This window comes from Halichoerus grypus, chromosome 8 (genome assembly GCF_964656455.1).
Source record: "Halichoerus grypus chromosome 8, mHalGry1.hap1.1, whole genome shotgun sequence".
Taxonomy (NCBI): domain Eukaryota; kingdom Metazoa; phylum Chordata; class Mammalia; order Carnivora; family Phocidae; genus Halichoerus; species Halichoerus grypus.
Genome location: NC_135719.1, coordinates 54253500 through 54271584, shown reverse-complemented (window position 1 = coordinate 54271584; position 18085 = coordinate 54253500). Strand labels below are relative to the sequence as shown.

General features: G+C 39.8%; 1 protein-coding gene across 3 annotated transcripts in view; it reads left to right on the top strand.

Annotated features, from left to right (window-relative positions):
• The window catches only part of FAM81A (family with sequence similarity 81 member A), a 128900-nt gene that overhangs the window by 87863 nt on the left and 22952 nt on the right, over positions 1–18085 (top strand). For all 3 annotated transcript variants that reach the window (XM_036107063.2, XM_036107062.2, XM_036107064.2), the window contains 3 exons: positions 23–141; positions 14211–14340; positions 16261–16367. In XM_036107063.2, the coding sequence (XP_035962956.1) occupies positions 23–141; positions 14211–14340; positions 16261–16367 (356 nt within the window). The remainder of the gene's footprint in view (positions 1–22; positions 142–14210; positions 14341–16260; positions 16368–18085) is intronic.

Below are 18085 nucleotides of genomic sequence, written 5' to 3'. Positions count from 1 at the left end.
GGTGGTTTTTTGTGTTGCCCAGGTACTCCAGGAGCAGATCCGGGCCCGGGACAACATCAGCTACGGAACGAATTCTGCCTTAAAGACTCTGGAGATGCGTCAGCTCTCCGGTTTGGGAGACCTTCGGGGAAGAGTGGCAAGGTAGGTGGTCGGATGTGTGGGACTGTATCTGTCAAGAGCTGTTTTTCATCAACTCCACTTCGCAAAGTATATATTCACAAAGCCCCAAAGCAAATTCTTTGCATTCTTCTAGTATATCCCCTCCTTTGCCCGTAAAATCTAAGGTAGAAGTTACACCTGATTATGAGCATGCCATAATTTCTTATGTTGCTGCAATTGGTGCTGTGTTCAGGGAAGTAAAGGTTGGGAGAGCGCAGCTGACCTGTGTAATTTGGCATTCGAAATATTATGTTTATTGACCCCAATAAGATAAAGTTGAGACTTTCATTTTGTGTCTCTTAAAATTTTCATTTTCCTTGTAATTTATTTTTATTTTATTTTCTGAAAATATTGGTCTGCCATAGATTAGAAATTTAGAAAAAGAGATCTTTGACCTCAGATGGTATAGAAGGCGCTGTTCTGTCCCCTTGCTACTGAAAGCATGCTCTGTGGACGCAGCATTGGAGTCACCCAGGAACCTGTTGGAAATGTACGATTTCTAAAATATTTATGGGCTGCTTCTGCCCTCTGCTGCCATTAAGAGTCAAGTACAAGTCTACTCGGGAGCTGTTCGAATCAGGCTGATGTGAAAATGAGGGTGGTCTGTAAAGGGTTGGATGGAAGAAAGAACAGGACCCACAGGATCCAAAGCCTCTGTGGAGCAGAGGAGGGTAGTGTTGGGGTATTTGTGCAGACAGCACATGAAGGGCCTTGAATGCTGGGCATGTGTGTTTGGGTCTGGTGGGTGAACATCAGTCTCAGCACAGGGCTCCGTGGATTGAATGTAGGCCTAGTTGTGTGGTTTTCTATTCTCATTTGGGTCAGCTCCAGTCTTCTTAGTATGACCCTTGGTGATGAACCCCACTGACCTCCTTATCTCTCTCACCCTTGGCACTGTACCTTTCAGCAGTGATCCGCTATTTGTTATTCCCTGAATGGGCCATGCTCTCCTATCTGTGTACCTTTGCACATGCTGTTCTTGCACTCAGCATGCCTTTTTCCCCTTTTTTCTAACTTCTAGTCAGCCTTTCAAGGTCAGCTCAAATGTTGCCTCCTCCAGGAAGTCTTCCCTGATAGCCCACTCTCCTGAGCTCCCCTAGCATTCTGTTCTATTGAATCTGTCTGTTTTCTTCACTGTCTTGGGGCAGAGTACCGTATCTTTTACTTTTGTAACATGTGTGCATAGAACAGTTCTCTGGAAAAGAGTAGATACTCAATAAATGTTTGTTTGGATGAATTAATGATCTAGAAAATCACTGTAACAGGACTAAAAAACCTGGATTCTTTTTGTGGAGATTGGCTTAAAAGCAACCCCTTTCTGCAATACCTCCCAGAAGAGTGAGGAATTAGAAGGGCTTCAGAGCTACAGGGCAGAGCAGGGACTTCTGGAAAATTTGAGGATCTGCCTATGCACTTTAGTTGCAGATGAAGATTAAGTGGGGCCAAATATGGACGAGGCCTAGCACAGGGCATGGCATGCAGTGAACACGTAACACGAGGGAGCGCTTATTACCACAAGGGCAGCGGCCGTGAAGTTATCCTCATGAAGCTGGTTCCAATTACAAAATGGAGAGATGACCTTGAAATATTTTCAGGAATTTTACATTTTTCCTCTGCAGTTTCTTACTAACTTCTCTACCCTGCAGGTTCCTTCTCTGTAACAAATACTTTACTCTGAAACAATCACACACCCCCTATTGTTGTGAGCACCCCCTATTTTTGCTTTGTTTTGTGGCTCTACCAGTCTTTCCCCGGAATGCTAATGAGACTTGTTGAAATCAACTTACATGAAAAAAAATTCATTGGCGAGGTTTTGGCTTTCTTGCATTGAATTGGAGGAGTATAAGCTTTTTTTTTTTTTTTAAGATTTATTTATTCATTTGAGAGAGAGAGAGAGAGTGTGTGAGCAGGGGAGGGGCAGAGGGAGAGGGAGAGAGAATCTTAAGCAGACTCGATGCTGAACGCAGAGCCCGATGTAGGCCTCGGCACAGGGCTGGATCTCACAACCCTGAGATCACGACCAGAGCCAAAACCAAGAGTCGGATGCTCAATCGACTGTGCCACCCAGGCGCCCCAGGGGTATGAACTTTTTAAGTGATAGTCTTAAATTATTAGGCTTCTGTATTGTTTCAGGTTTTATTTTCTAGTGTTTATGGACCCACTGGTGATTCACTGATAGGAAGCAGGCCCCGCGGCTTCCCCTGTGATTCTGCTGGAGGAGAGAGACGCCCTTACCCCACTGAGAGTGGCACACTCTGAACGGGACTTTCTCAGAGGGTTTCCCCTCCCCCTAGAGTGGAGCTAAGGGAGTTCAGCTTTCCCGTTCCTACTGGAACAGCTGGTCCTTTACTTGGCCTTCTGCTCAGCGGCCACTTCCAGTTTCCTCTACAAGGTCTTTTTTTGTGGCGTCAGAGCCTTAGAGGAGAAATAGCTTCAGACTGAGGCAGACGCACAAATTCCCTCAAGGTAAGCAAGTCCAGGTGCACAGGAGAAAAGAGATAAATTAGACATCATCAGATTAAAAATCTTAGGCTCTTATAAATAATGCTGCCACGAACATTCACATACAAGTTTCTGTGTGGCCATATGTTTTATTTCTCTTGGATATATATATACCTAGGAGTGTAATTGTTGTGTAATGTGGTGACTCTATATTTAACCCTTTTTTTTTTTAAAGATTTTATTTATTTGAGAGAGAGAGAGATAGTGAGAGAGAGCACGAGTGGGGGGTGGGGAGAGGGAGAAGCAGGCTCCCCGCTGAGCAGGGAGCCCGATGCGGAGCTCGATCCCAGGACCCTGGGATCATGACCCGAGCCAAAGGCAGACGCTTAATGACTGAGCCACCCAGGCTCCCTGTCTTGTGGTTTTGATTTGCATTTCCCTACTGACTAATGGTGCTGAACATCATTCAGCGTGCTTATTGGTCATTCGTACGTCTTCCTTGGAGAACTGTTTATTCAGATCCTTTGCCCATTTTTAAGTGGATTAATTGTCTTTTTATTATTGAGCAGTAGGAGTTCTTTATATATTCTAGACTCAGTTCACTTATCAGATATCTGAGCTGAAAAGGTTTTCCCCCTTTCTAAGGGTTTTCTTTTCATTTTCTTGATTGGGTCCATTTGGTCCTTTTAAGAAATTATTTCTGTCTCTTTGTTGATATTCTCTATTTGATGAGACTTTGTCATTATACCTTCCTTTACTTCTTAAAGGGTGTTTTCTCTATTTCTTTGATCATACTGCATTTATTATGGCTGCCTTGAAATCTGTGTCTTTTAAATCTGACACCTGTTCCCTCTCACTGGCAGTTTCTTTTCCTCCTTTTATTCCGTGTTTAGTTCACATTTTCTGGTGTCTTTGTGTGTCTCATAATTTTTATTAAAAACTGGACATTTTAGGTAATATAGCATAGCAATCCTGGATGTTGACAAGCCCTTACCCCTGTTTGCTTTTGTTGTTGTTTAGTGACTTGGCTGGGTTATTTTAGTGATGTCTGTTTCCCCTGCAAAATAAAGCATCTGGTGCTCAGTCATCCTGTGAAGACAGTGGTTTTAGCAGGACTCTCTTTGACTGTCTCTTTCCCCGATCTTTTATTAAGCTGGCGGCCTCTGCAGGTATCACACCTAGATCTTAGGCTCCATTAATTGCTGGTAAATTGCTCTACTGTTTGTTTGTTGTTTGTTTTTTAAAGATAGATTTATTTATTTATTTATTTATTATTTATTGGGTCGGGGGAGAGAGAATGAACAGGAGGGGCAGAGGAGAGGGAGAGAGAATCTCAAGCAGACTTGCACTGAGCGTGGAGTCTGACGTGGGGCTCAGTCTCACGACCATGAGATCATGACCTGAGCTGAAACCAAGAGTCGGACACTTAACCGACTGCGCCACCCAGGTGCCCTCTACTGTTTTTGACAATACCCTGTGACGTAAATTGCTCTACAATCTGATTCAATTAAATTATTGTCTGCCGTTAAGGGCTTAATTGTGTATATATGCAGGGATTATTATATATGTTATAGGTAATAATAATATGGAATATGAACAACTTAATGTTTTAAATGTCACTGCCTTTGGTGCGCTAGGCCACGATGTCACAAACTATAAGAGACGTTCTGCTTAAGCATGTTGCCTGGTCAGGTCCATTGCTAGACCTTTGGGACTCTGTTGATGGACTTCTGACCACGTCCCCACCATTGATCTGATAACCAGGTGAAAAGTGACTCTGCCACAGGAGGGCCACAATCAAGAACTGCACCTGGGAGACAGCTATCTAAAGACCTGAAAAGGGAAATTTTGGAATGACTACATTATTGGTTCATCTATAATATAACATTGGGATAAAATAGGGCAACTGGTCAGATTCATTGTGAATTCTTGTTTAACAAAAGCTGTTGAGCCATGCACACAGCTATATTTAGAACCCTGAGGCTGTCTTTTATGAGTGTTTTTTTTTTTTAAGACAAGAATGATGCCTTTAATTCGATATTAGCTAAGATAGCTATATAGCTTCCCCCTTTTTTCTTATTTATCTATTTATTTATTTTGAAATAATTTGAAACCTACAGAAAATTTGCAAGATTCACAAGTGTTAACATTTTGTTCCATTTACTCTATTATTCTTTCATATGTAAGTTTTTTTCCTGAAATATTTGAGAGTAAGGATAACTTTGTTTTTAACATAAGAAAACGGGAGTGGATTCCACTGTGTGTGTTTTCTGATGGCAGGCTTTGGTATCCTACCCCGCACACACATACCCCGCGGGCGCCCCCCCCCCACCGGTTTGTCCCCTTATTTATAAAGGCATAGAAATGAAATGTGCTGGTAATAAATAGTCAGAAACATTATGAAATATATAACATAAAAAAATGAAGGCTCACCAGCCCCTTGCTCTGTTTTACTCCTTACAGCTAACTAATGTTAGCAGCTTGCTGTCTGTCCTTTTAGACTTTCTCATACATAGTCATAAGGTAATAATTTATCATCATAGTAATAAGATGGTTTGCAGCATAACAATTACCTAACAGTGTCATTTTAATTTTACAAAGTATTATATGTATTATTCTGCAACTTCAGTGCTCCTGCATAGCAATATATTGCGGGCTTTCTTCAAGTATGCACATAGATCTAGCATACTACTTCCTTGGATATGGAGTGTCCTGCTGCGTGGGGGTGCCATAATTTAATCTATGTAACTACTCCTTGGTGTTAATGGAAATTTATGTTGTAGTATTTGTGTTTCCAAGTGAGAAGTAATACTGAAGCCAAGCTATAGCTAGTGAAAATCAGTGAGCCGTGAGCATCAGGATAATTTTGAGACCTTTCTAAATAACTTTTTCAAACTTAGTCTGTCCCTCAAACAGCTCTGCAAAGATAATGAAACTGGTCTGATGTAGTGATATCTGACAGTTTCTAACCGGAAAGCTGTGTTTGGATTGGAAAATAAAGCCTTTCTATAATATATTTTTTTTATTTCATGGTATGTTCAAACCTCAGATGTCCCCAAATAAGATTTAAATTATTTTTTATTTTTTATTTATTTATTTGACACAGAGAGAGAGAGAGAGAGAGAGCACAAGCAGGGGAAGTGGCAGGCAGAGGGAGAAGCAGGCTTCCCACTGAGCAGGGAGCCCGATGCGGGGCTCGATCCCAGGACCCTGGGATCATGACCTGAGCTGAAGGCAGCTGCTTAACTGACTGAGCCACCCAGGTGCCCCAGATTTAAATATTTTGATAAAAAATTATGAACTCAAAAAAGAAGGGTCTGTATTTGGTGTTATTTTTAACCATCATTTGTGGAATGGGGATGATTTGTGAAGATGAAATGAAGTAATATGTATCAAGGATCTTGCACAGTGCATGGTACATAGTAAATATTCTTTATGTTCACTTATTCAATAATATTTATGGAGCCTCTACTGCATGCAAAGCAATGTACTGGACATGGGTTTTTGTGATGAAAAGGGCAGATATCGTCCCTCTTGCTTGCAATTTATATTCTATCTAGTAGGTGAGATAGACATCAAACTTACTGCAAAACAATTATTTAATTTCACTTATGATTTGAATAATTTATTTGTAGATGTTTGGAGTTTTCTATAGAAATCATATCATCTGTAAATAATGACAATTTTATTTCTTCTTTTCTGATCCTTGTATCCTTAGTCTCTTTTTGTTGTCATTTTGCAATGGCTAGACCCTCCAATACAGTGTTAAGTAGATGTTGTGACTGGGGGCATCTTTCTCTTGGTTTTTACTTTAATGAAATTCTTCCAGTGTTCTTCCATTTTGAATGATAATTGCTGTAGTCTTTTTTTTTTTTTTTTAACTTATTTATTTTAAAGAGAAAGAGAATGCACTAGCAGTGGGGAGAGGCAGAAGGAGAGGGAGAGAGAGAATCCCAAGCAGATTCCACGCTGAGCATGGAGCCTAACACGGGGCTGGATCCCAGGACCCTGAGATCATGACCCAAGCTGAAACCAAGAGTTGCTCACTCAACTGACTGAGCCAGCCAGGTGCCCCTGCTCTAGTTTTTTTTTTTTTTTTTTAAACATAGATTTATCAGATTAAGTAAGTTTTTTTACATTCCTAATTCATTAAGAATCTATGAATTTGTATTGGGTTTTCTCAAGTGTTTTTTGCATCCGTTCAAGTCAGATATTCTTCTCTTTTGATCTGTTAATGTGTACTTAGCAAGGTGGGTAGATATATTAATACACAAAAGTCAGTTTCCTTACTATAAAACAATAGCAAATACCTAGAAAACATACTTAAAATAAAATCAGAGAATATATAATAACTAGGCAGAAATCTAACAAAAATTGTTCAAGACTGCTATAGGGAAAATTTTTAAAAATTTGATTAAGAAATAATAAGAAAACATAAGTAAATGGAGATAGATATATTCAAAGGTAGGAAGTCTTAATATTTTTAAAGATGTCAATTCTTTCAAATTGATTTTCAGAATCAGTGAAATTCCAGTTAATATCCCAAAAGAGTGTTAAATTGAACTTGATAAAATGACCCTAATGTTTATATGTAAGGGTTAAGAGTCAGAAAATATCCAGGCTGCTTCTGAACATGACCAGGGAGGGGAGAATTGCCTAACCTGATAGCAAGACTTGTTATGAAACTATGTGCTCTTGGCTTTGGGATAGAAAGAGTGAACAATGGAATAGAATAGAGAGTATGCAAATTGAACCACAGATGTGTGGGACTTTGATATATGTCGTAGATGGCAGCAGATCCGTGGAGAAAGGAGGGATTGCTCAATGAATGGAGCTGAAAAATATATTATCCATGTCAAAAAAGAATAATTTTTTTCCTACCTCATACCAGATACAAAATCAGCTCTGGATGGGGAAAGGGCTGAAATGCTAAAAATAAGACTTAAAAACTTTGTTTTATTTTTCTTGTTGGGGGTTTCTAAGTTTTGCTTTCCTTATTTATTTATTAAAAAATTTTTTTAATTTAAATTCAATTAATTAATATATAATGTTTTGTTTCAGGGGTACAGGTCTGTGCACAATTCATCAGTCTTATATAATACCCAGTGCTCATTATAACACACACCCTCCCCAATGTCCATCAGACTTAAAAATTTTTAATAGAAAAATATAGATGAATATCTTTTCAACCTTTTATTTTTTCTTGACATAAAAAGCATTGATGGATTTGATTATATTAAAATTTAAAACATTGCTCATCCAAAGACCCTTTAAAGACGAAAAGGAGATATTACAAACTGTGGAAGATATTGGCTGGTAAAGGATTAGTGTTAAGAACATATAAAGACTTCCTACAAATTAATAAGAATAATTAGAACAACCGCAGCATAACAATGGGTAAGAAAAGTGAATGACATTTTACCAAAGCAGAAACATAATTGGTCAATAAACATGTGAAGAGATTTAACATCTATGGTTGATGTGGAAATGAAAATTCAGAAACACAACAGAATATGTTTTTTTCACACAGTTGACTGGCATCTGAAACATCTAAAAATGCCAAGCATTTAGATAGGTTGTAGCTTCTTAGGAGCTCTTATGCATTGCTAGTGGGAGTATGAGTTAGTGGAGTCTGATATTGAACATTTCCAGTGTTGAACATCCCATATCCATGATCCATCAATTTCTGCATAAGAGAAATTCTTGTACCACAAGGGGTCCTGTTCACAACAGCATCATTCACAATAGCAAAACACTGAAATAACCCAAAGTGCCCATCAATGGGAGTATGGGCAAATAAATTGTAACAAACCATAGAATGTTATTCTATTGTCAAAATGAACTACAGTGGTATATGGCAATATAGATGAGTCTTAGCAATATAATAAGTGGAAAAAATAAGTACCAAAATATTGCATATGACATAATGCCTTTTGTAAAAGTTAAATTCAACTAAAACATACATATACATACTTTGGAGAAATATGCATGCTATTATATATGTACATATATATTTACATACATATGTACATATATATGTACTTACATACGTGTGTGTATGCAATTAATTGTCTAAAGTCAATTTAATTTTAATTCCAGGATAGTTAACATACAGTGTTATATTACTTTCAGGTGTACAACACAGTGATTCAGGAATTCTATACATCACCTGTTGCTCATCACAAGTGCACTCCTTTATCCCCATCCCCTATTTCACCCACCCACCCCATCTCCCTTCTGGTAACCATCAGTTTGTTCTCTGTGGTTAAAAGTCTGTTTCTTGGCTTTTAATTAATTATCTTAATAGGAAAACAAGGGAATGATGATACAAGATTCAAAATGCTTACTTTCATGGGAGCAGTTATTAAAAATAATTAACTGAATAAAGTGAGCCATGCATGGACCAATAATGAGAGTATATTATGAAACAAGGAGTAAGAGATCCAAAATAATGACAATCATAAAAAGTTTTAATTACAAGAAGTTCAGCAAAAGAGATATGTGGGGCATTCTCGAATTGTATAATTGGTGTGCCTGATCTCTAGGGGCTCTGGGCAGGCTTCCTTAAGGAAGTGACTTGTGTGCTTAGCTCTAAGGGATGAATAGTAACTAACCAAGTGAAGTAGTCAGGGAAGAATATTCCAGACAGAAAACACCATGGGTCAAGGCCTCGAAGTGGGAAGGAGTGAGGTAAGTTCAAAGCCCTGAAATATAATCAGTGTTGCCGGATGAAGAGGAGAAAAGGGATAGAGATGTGTGAGATGATGCTGGAAATTAGAGGGTAGGGAGCAACCTTTTTTGGGCACTTTAAAGGATTTTGGTCTGTATTCTAAAATTGAAGCAAGTTAAACAGCAGGAATTTACACAGATACAGAACTATATTTAGTTTGCCTTTTTTTTTTTCTCACAGCTTTGTTTCTTTGGGGTTAATACCTAATAATTTTACTTACCCCACTTTGTATTCACTGGACACTAGATTGAAAGGCACAGGGAAATATTTTATGTTTCAATATTTGGGGTATATCCTGCCAAGTTGCCCTATAGAAAGCTTGTAAAATTTATTTTTCCACCAGTAGTGTGTGATACACCTTGATTCTACAAACTTCCTCAACATCGGGCATTGACATTCAAAAAAGATTTCTAATACAGAAGAACAATGGCATGATTATTGTTTAATTGTGTATATTGTACTATGAATATTGAAAAAATTTAAATGCATATATGCAGTTTTGTCAGATTGTTTAAAATATTTTTTAAAAATTTTTTAAGTATTTAAGTCAATATTTACAAAAAAATTTGTCCCATTAATTTTTTTTCTGTTGCTTCCAAAAAGGATTATAGTATTTTAACAAAATGAGTTAAACAAGTTGTTCAGCTTCAGGTAAATGTGAGTCAGTACCAAGAAAAGACTTTTAAGGTTGGAATAATTGAGCTGGTAGCTTACTTTCTTCAGCGTATACAATAAATTAACCAGTAATCTCAGTTTGTTCACCACTGTTTCTTGCATCCCACTCCTTTCTCTGAGTGCCTTTTTTTTTTTTTTTTTTAAGATTTTTAAGTAATCTCTATACCCAATGTGGGGCTCAAATTTACAATCCAAAGATCAAGAGTCACAACCTACCAACTGAGCCAGCCAGGCATTCCTGGATACTCTTTTCTTTTTACTGAAGTACATGATTTAGTGACTCTTTCAGTTTGGGGTTTGTGGCCAATGCATTTCTTAATCTTTGCATGTCTAAAACAGTCTGTGTCTTTATTTTGCGTTTTTTTCTTGGATGATATGTTATTTACCCTCAATCCTAAGGAGGTTTCTCCATCGTCTTCCACCATTATGGTATCTGCTGTCTTCTGATACCTACTGTGTGCTGTCAGTCTTACAGTAGGTCCTTGGTAGGTTACCTGTCTTTAGTCTCTGGTAGCTTTTAAGATTTTATCTGTAATAGGTTATCAGAATTTCACTATGCCCTATTTATTTTGCTTACACCACTTTGTATTCACTGAACACTTGAAAACTCATGTTTTTCTTCAGTTTTAGAAAACTGTCAGCACTCACCCCTCAGATAGGCCATTCTCTCCATTTCCATCTTTGGGGACTTCTCAACTCCTCTTTCTGTGTTAGCATCTCTTTATTTGTCCTCCTTGTCTCTTAGCTATTTTCCCGTGTTTTTAATCTCTGTCTTTGTTGCCTTCTGAGTGAGCTCCTTGCTACTGTCTTCTAACTCACTGACTCTATCTTCAGTCACGTCCAGTCTAGAGTTAGGTCTGCGAAGACGCTGTGGTATACTTCTAGGGTTTCTCATTTTTCTCTTACCCACTTGTTCTTCTTTCCTCTCCGCCTATTTTTTTTTTTTTTTAATAATTTAGAGTTCTCTTGATAGATATTATTCTTTGATTTTTTTCAGTATCTTAAACATATTTCTTTTAAACTCATTTGATCCAGGTTTTTTGTTTTGTTTTGTTTTGTTTTGTTTTGTTGAGCTTTCCATAGCTGGTGGAGCCCCACTCAAGTCTCTGGTTTTGGTTACCCTGGTTCCTGTGTTCTGTCACGAGTGGAGCCAGTTCTTACCCCTCTTACCCTGTGGAGACTAAAACTTCTCCCTACATCTGTTGGTTTTCAGATATGGAGCCCTTCAAGCTCACAGCACCCGCTGTAGCGAAACATACGCTTTGCTCCATCTTCTGCACCATCTGTCTGTTTTCTACTTTCTCCCATATTTTTTTTTTCCTCCCATTCTTTTTTGTCCTTTTGGACTTACACCTTTTTATTCATCTGGAGTCATCTTGATAGGTTTTCAGGAGGGAGCCAAAATGAGGGCATGTGTTCAGTCCACCATGTTTAACTGACAGAGCAGGTAGTAGTTTTAATTTGCAACATTTCAGTACAAAATGATTAGTAAATTTGTTAAATCTTACAGCTTGTTAGAAAGCCTAACCAAGCACTAGCATGCCATCTAATCTTTATTCAGGCTTATAAACTAGAGATCAGTATTTTATTTTTCAAACTTCTAGAGGGATTTATACTTTAACCTTTATCAATTACTATGCTGTTTTTGATAGTTGGTTGCAAATACTTTATATGATTTAGTGAGTGAGATCCTTTTTAGTATCTAAGTCATTTAGGAAACAGTTTATAAACCTCGTTGAGGCCCCAGTGCAGATAAACATCTTAAAGAATACTTTCCCAGTGCTTTTAGGAAGATCGCAGACTGCTGATTTTCTGACTGTGAGCAGTCACAGGCTTGTTCTTCAGTCTGTGTATTTATAGTGACTTGTTCAGCAAGTTCCCAATCTTCTGAGCTTATTTGTCTGAGTCATGGGATAATGAACAAGAACAGAATGTCAGATAAGATCTCCATCAATAATAGAAAAAATATACACATAAGCTGAATAACATTATCATGGTAGTGGCATGAGAATCTTTTTTTTAAATTTCTAGATTGTGTGGTTTGTGTACCGAAGAAAAAAATTCCCACTATGTCCTCATTTTGTATGATTATCATGTGACACATAGTAGTCATCCTACAAATACTTATTGACTGAATGAGTGAATTATGGGTTGGGGTTCCAACTCCGGCCTCTCTACTTCTGCTGTATATTGCCTTGAACCTGACCTCACTTGATGACAGTGACTCTACCCACATTTCTCTAGCTCTGTGTTCCTTGTGCTCCAGCCTCATTTCTGCTTCATGCGGAGCCGAGGGAAAGATGGTAGGTTAGTGCATATTCCATGAAATTGTAATGTATTCTTTGTACACGGCTGTTGATCGAAATATTTTCTTTGTATAATTGTTCTTCTGATCATAAAATTATATATACTTATTGCAGGAAAGTTGTACAATTTATAAAAGAATGAAAATTTTTTTAAAAATCACGTATGATCCAGAGATAGTTGATTAATATTTTGTTTGCTTCCTTGTGAAATTTTAATGACTATATATGCATCAAGTTTCAGTCAAGAAAACAGAAACCACTCTAAGTATTTTATCAGGAAGGGATTTAATCCAGGAAATTAGAGTTTGTAAAACCATTGGCAGATTTGGGGAAACAACGGAAGTAAACTGCTATTGGCTCCCAGGAAAGTAGGATGTACAAGAATCACAGAAAGGAGACACTGATAATATTAGCTGCGTGTAACATGGAAGTAAGTGATTTGCAGGAGTGTGCCTGGAGGTGGCCGTAAACCTCACATGGGCAGTTTACCACATGTCTGCCCGCCCCTGCCAGGGGAGCGTAAGTGCCACTCATTGGTGGGGTCTGAGTCAGAACCCGGCTGGCAAGGGTGTTTGGGAAGTACAGTCTGTGGGCTCCTGCCCCTTTGATACAGAGAGCGTTCACAAGAAACAAAATTGCTCTGTCAATTCTGAGCGATCCATTTATATAACCCTTTCCCCTTGTCACCAGTCCTCCAATTGTCTTTCTTCTGTGGCTCTCACCATTAGCCAATGCCCATGAACATCTGGCCATGTTTTATTCTAGGCAAAATGAATCCTCAGATACATTGTTTGAACTTCTGCCAACTGTGAGGGTTTCCCTTCCTTGATACCCTTGAGGGCCACTCCTGAGTGGGCTTTGAAGTGTCAGCAGTTTTCTTCTGGAAGGTGTCAGCGTATTGGCACCTTCCGTCAACCAGGCCTGACTCTTCCTCCTTCGATCCACCTGGTCCTCAGGAACTCCTCAAGAGGCCATATGTGTGAGTTGAAGGAAAGTTGGCAGTAGCAAGAGTATATGCCACGGGAGTCTGGGCTCATGCAATTTACTTATGCCTTTGGGACCTATTTAAGCCTGATGGCTTTGTATCCCTCCCCCTTGAAGATGGCGTGTTACTCATATGCCTCCCTTTAAAGCTTGGTGCTCACGACGGACTGACCAGGTTGCATGGTTACTTAATGTCCCATGCTTCGGCATGTAGTTTCTGCCAGAGCCCAGTAGCAAGCCAACAGCTACTTCTCAGAGCAGGATGATTGGGTTGGAACGGGGCATGACTTTGCTCTGTATTCCCAGGGGGCTATTCTGTGACACTGCTGTTAGGGTTTGACAGAGGTCCCCCACACAGCTTCCCTGCCACAGATACTTTGAGCGCCATCAGAACTGCCAAGTTCTCAGGCCCAAGGAGCAGAGCAGCTAGGACCCGCAGCAGAGCCTTCTCCTGCTCTGGACCCCACTCAAAGCAGCCAGCCTCACAGGTGATGTGGTAAAAGGTTAGGAGCAGTACTTTCAAATGTGGTAGAAGTTGCCTCCAAGATCCAAAGAAGACCCAAAGAACTTGGAAGGACGGAGGTGTTACCAAAGAGTAAAGGCCACATCCAGCACACTGTATAAGCCTTTCGTCATTGGGCTCTCGCTGCATGTACAGTTTTGTACTCATGAGCACTGTAAAGCCTTTGCTACTTTGACGGTTTCATCCCTACTCTTATTAAGCAACATCCCTGTGGTTTAACTTAAAAACCATCATGGGGGCAGCTCTCTATATTCCTGTGAACCTCTGTGTAAAAGAATGAGTCATAGTACAGTTTCTTGGAGTGGGGTCATGCATTTTCCAGGACGTCAAGAAGCTTCAGTGCTTGTCTTTAAACTTTAATAAGAGTTAGCTTTGTTGTTTGCCTGGACAGATGTGACGCCAGCATAGCCAGACTCTCTGCAGAGCACAAAACAACTTACGAGGGGCTCCAGCACTTGAACAAAGAACAGCAAGCTGCCAAACTTATCTTGGAAACAAAAATCAAAGATGCAGAGGGACAGGTATGGCCGATTTCAGGTAGCCTTTTAAAAATAGGTAATTTGTTCTTAGCTAAGAATAACATGGTGTTGAGAAACCAGCCAGCGCTCCCAGAATGTGCATATCTTTTCCTCTTTTTTTTTTTTTTTTTTTTAAGATTTTATTTATTTATTTGTCAGAGAGAGAGAGACAGCAAGAGAGGGAACACAAGCAGGGGGAGCGGGAGAGGGAGAAGCAGGCTTCCCACTGAGCAGAGAGCCCGATGTGGGGCTCAATCCCAGGACCCTGAGCCAACCAGGCGCCCCGAATATCTTTTCCTTATTTCTTCCTCCCTCTGTCTCACTGCAGTGGCCCTTCATGGGTATGGCAAGCAAAGCACCAAGAGTTTTTGGTACAGTCCTACTTTTAAAGATTCTTTCCCCCATTCCTAAAACAATGACTATATTCCAGAAATTCTAAATTATAGCTCCAAAACTACTTCTTGCATAGGTAGGTGATCAGGCTTTAATTTTTTTTTTTTTTAAAGATTTTATTTATTTATTTGACAGAGAGACTGAGAGAGCACAAGCAGGGGGAACGGTAGAGGGGGAGAGAGAAGCAGGCTTCCCTCCGAACAGGGAGCCCGATGCGGGGCTCGATCCCAGGACCCTGAGATCATGACCTGAGCCGAAGGCAGACGCTTAACCATCTGAGCCACCCAGGCGCCCCCAGGCTTTCTTTTATATGCCACTTGTTCCAAGTTTTGGTTCAGGAAATAGTTACTGCACTGGGCCTCATGCTGTGTGCTACCTCATCACAGTCCTTTGTGGGAAAGGATTCAGACAAAGCTAGAAGGTAGGCTGGCTGGTGAATCTTAGAGTATTCCACCTTGAAATTTACAGATCAATTTCATAAACCCATACTCTTGGCATTTTACAGTTTGTTTTTTGGCTACTTCAAAGTTTCCCTTTGCCATAAAGGGGCCTGTTTTCTAGGATTTGCCCCACAGTATCTGCTGTGCTTGCTATTCTTCATGTAAAGAGAGACCATTCCAGTAAAATAGGGCATCTGGTCAATTTACTGGATTCAAAGTACTTGTGTCCAAAATATATTCAATAAAGGTCTAAATCTACTTATGTGAAAAACATAGATATTATAAAGCCATGAAAAAAAAACCACAACAAAACAACAAGTCCAATAATTTTTTTCAAAGAATGAGTGAGAACAGAATTATCACATCAGGAAATAAATGCTTAGGAAATACTAAGCTTCCCAGTAGCCAACCCAAGTAAAATACATACAGAAATCTATAAAAAGAGATATACTTTTCCTTTGTTCTGGGTCTAATAAATACTCGTTCCATGAATTTCTAAGTAAGGGAATATAGAACATCATAACTTTTGCAGCAACTAAATGTGTTTCATATAGGATTAGTTTTATATTAAATTTTAGTAGAAAGACAAGGGAAAGGGGTAGGTAGTGAAAAAAATGAGTTGGAGGGATATAATTTACAAAATCTGTTTTCTGGGGACTTGACTAGATATGGAGGTAAATCTGGTACCTTAATGGCATTTTAAGTGATAAGAGTTCCGTTCTCTATGACTAGCAGCCACGTTCGTATAGAAATTCCAAGGTAAAAAAACAAACAAACAAAAAAACCCATCGTATTTTGTGCCAGCAGGTGGACATAGTGGTCCCGGGGAGGAAGTAGGCTTGTTTGTCAGAGAACTATAAAGTTAAGTACTCAGAGCCTAATGAATATTTTGGCAGTGTTCCTGGTCCTGATTTTTGATGAGTGTGTATGATAGGAAATGGAAGTGGAAAGACAAGGTGAGCTCCTAAATGAATTGATTAAATTATATTGAATCTTAATGTCATGGACTAGAATACAGCTTACTAAATGTTATCTGAGGTTACCTCTGAAAAGATCAGATGTGATATTACAAGCAAAGCTTCTTTCCCAGATTTCTCAGCTTTTGAACAGAGTGGACTTGTCGATATCAGAGCAAAGCACCAAATTGAAGATGTCCCACAGAGACAGTAACCACCAGCTTCAACTTTTGGATACAAAGTAAGTAGTCAACTTACAGACCTTTTTTTTGGGTTGAAGTTCTTGAGAAGCCTATTCCATAGTCCAGTTTTTTTGCCTCTTCATTTTTATTTATTGCACAAAACAAAGTAAAAACAATAATGGAAGTTAAGAGGAAAAATTTCCTTGGAGCATATTGCCACTTTACATTCATTATTGATTTTAGTAGTTGGCTTATAATCTGTCTAGTCATTCAGTAAATATACGTTGAGTGCTGGCCTAGGTGCTGAGCATCCAGAAATTAAGAAAAACAGACTCTGTTCCTATCCTTGTGGAGCTTGTAGTCTAGGGAGTGGATGAGCCCTCATCAATGACTCACGTGAGTGTAAGCTATATTATTACTAATGGTGGCCATCGCTTTGAAGGAAAGGTACATGGATGTGGTAGGCTGAATAATTGTCTCCCAAATATCACCATGTCTTAGTCCCTGTGAATATGTTACCTTATCTGGCAAAAAGGGACTTTGCAGATGTGATTAAGGATTTTAGGCTGTGTAGATTACCCTGGGTTACCGCAGAGACCTGATGTAACCCCCGGAGTGTCTGTAAGGGGGAGGCAGGAGGGGCAGAGTCATGAGAGAAGAGCACATGATGATGGAGGAAGAGATGGGAGTGATGCACTTCGAAGGGGAGGAAGGGGCCACCAGCAGCTGAAAACAGCAAGGCAGTGATTCTAACCGCCCCCCCACCCCCACCCCGAGAGCTTCCGGAAGGAACCACCCCTGCTCGCACCTCAGCTTTAGTCCAGTGAAACTGATTTTAGACCTCTGACCTCCAGAACTATGAAAGAATAAGCCACCAAGTTGTGGTAATTAGTCATCGCAGCCGCAGGAAGCTAATACAGTGGCGCTCTGAGAGCGAATAACAGAGGCCTGGTTGTGGGGCCTCCTTCCTCAGGAGGCAGTGCTTGAAGTAAGAGCTGAAGAATGAATGGAATTCACTAGGTAAAGAGGGAGGTAAGAACTTCACTAGGTAAAGAGGGGAAGCGGGGGGGGGGGGGGGGGCTGGGGAGGAGGCGGGCCTGGGGCAGGGCCCTGTAGACCACATGCAGGGCTTTGGTCTCTGGCTTTAGTGCAGTAAGGAGCTGCTGCGGGGTTTGGGGCAGATGGGGTGAGAGAATAAGATTTATATACTATTTTTAAATGGCCTTGGTGGCAATCGGAAAATGGACCAGGCCGAAGCAGAGATGGGGACATCAGTTGGGGGCGTGGTTGCAGTAGGGCAGGTGGGAGAGGTGTGCGCTAGGGTGATTGTGAGCGTTCCAGTTGGCACCCTATAATGGGTTATACTTTCCCTTTTTGTTACAGTGATGCTTTAAACTGTACTTGCCCACGGTGAAGCTCATCATCTGCCCTTCTGCTCAGTCACAAAACCATCCATCTTTTCCTATCATGAATCTTCATGAGCTTGGCATTTTCCTGCCAAAGCAGAGCCAGTAGTCACTGTGTGTGTGTGTGTGTGTGTGTGTGTGTGTGTGTATTTGACTTAATATATTTTTTAAAGATGATTTCAGCACAGAACTGTGTTAGAGACGTGTGGAAATTTTAAATTAATCATCCTCCTGGTTCTTACATCTCATCGTACCATATTTAATGCTGTTTCAGGGTTGTTGCTGAGTTAACAGGAATTCTCTTATGGAAAGCATGTTTCTTTTCCTCTAATTATCTGTATTTATATAATCATTGAGTTATGTCACCACTT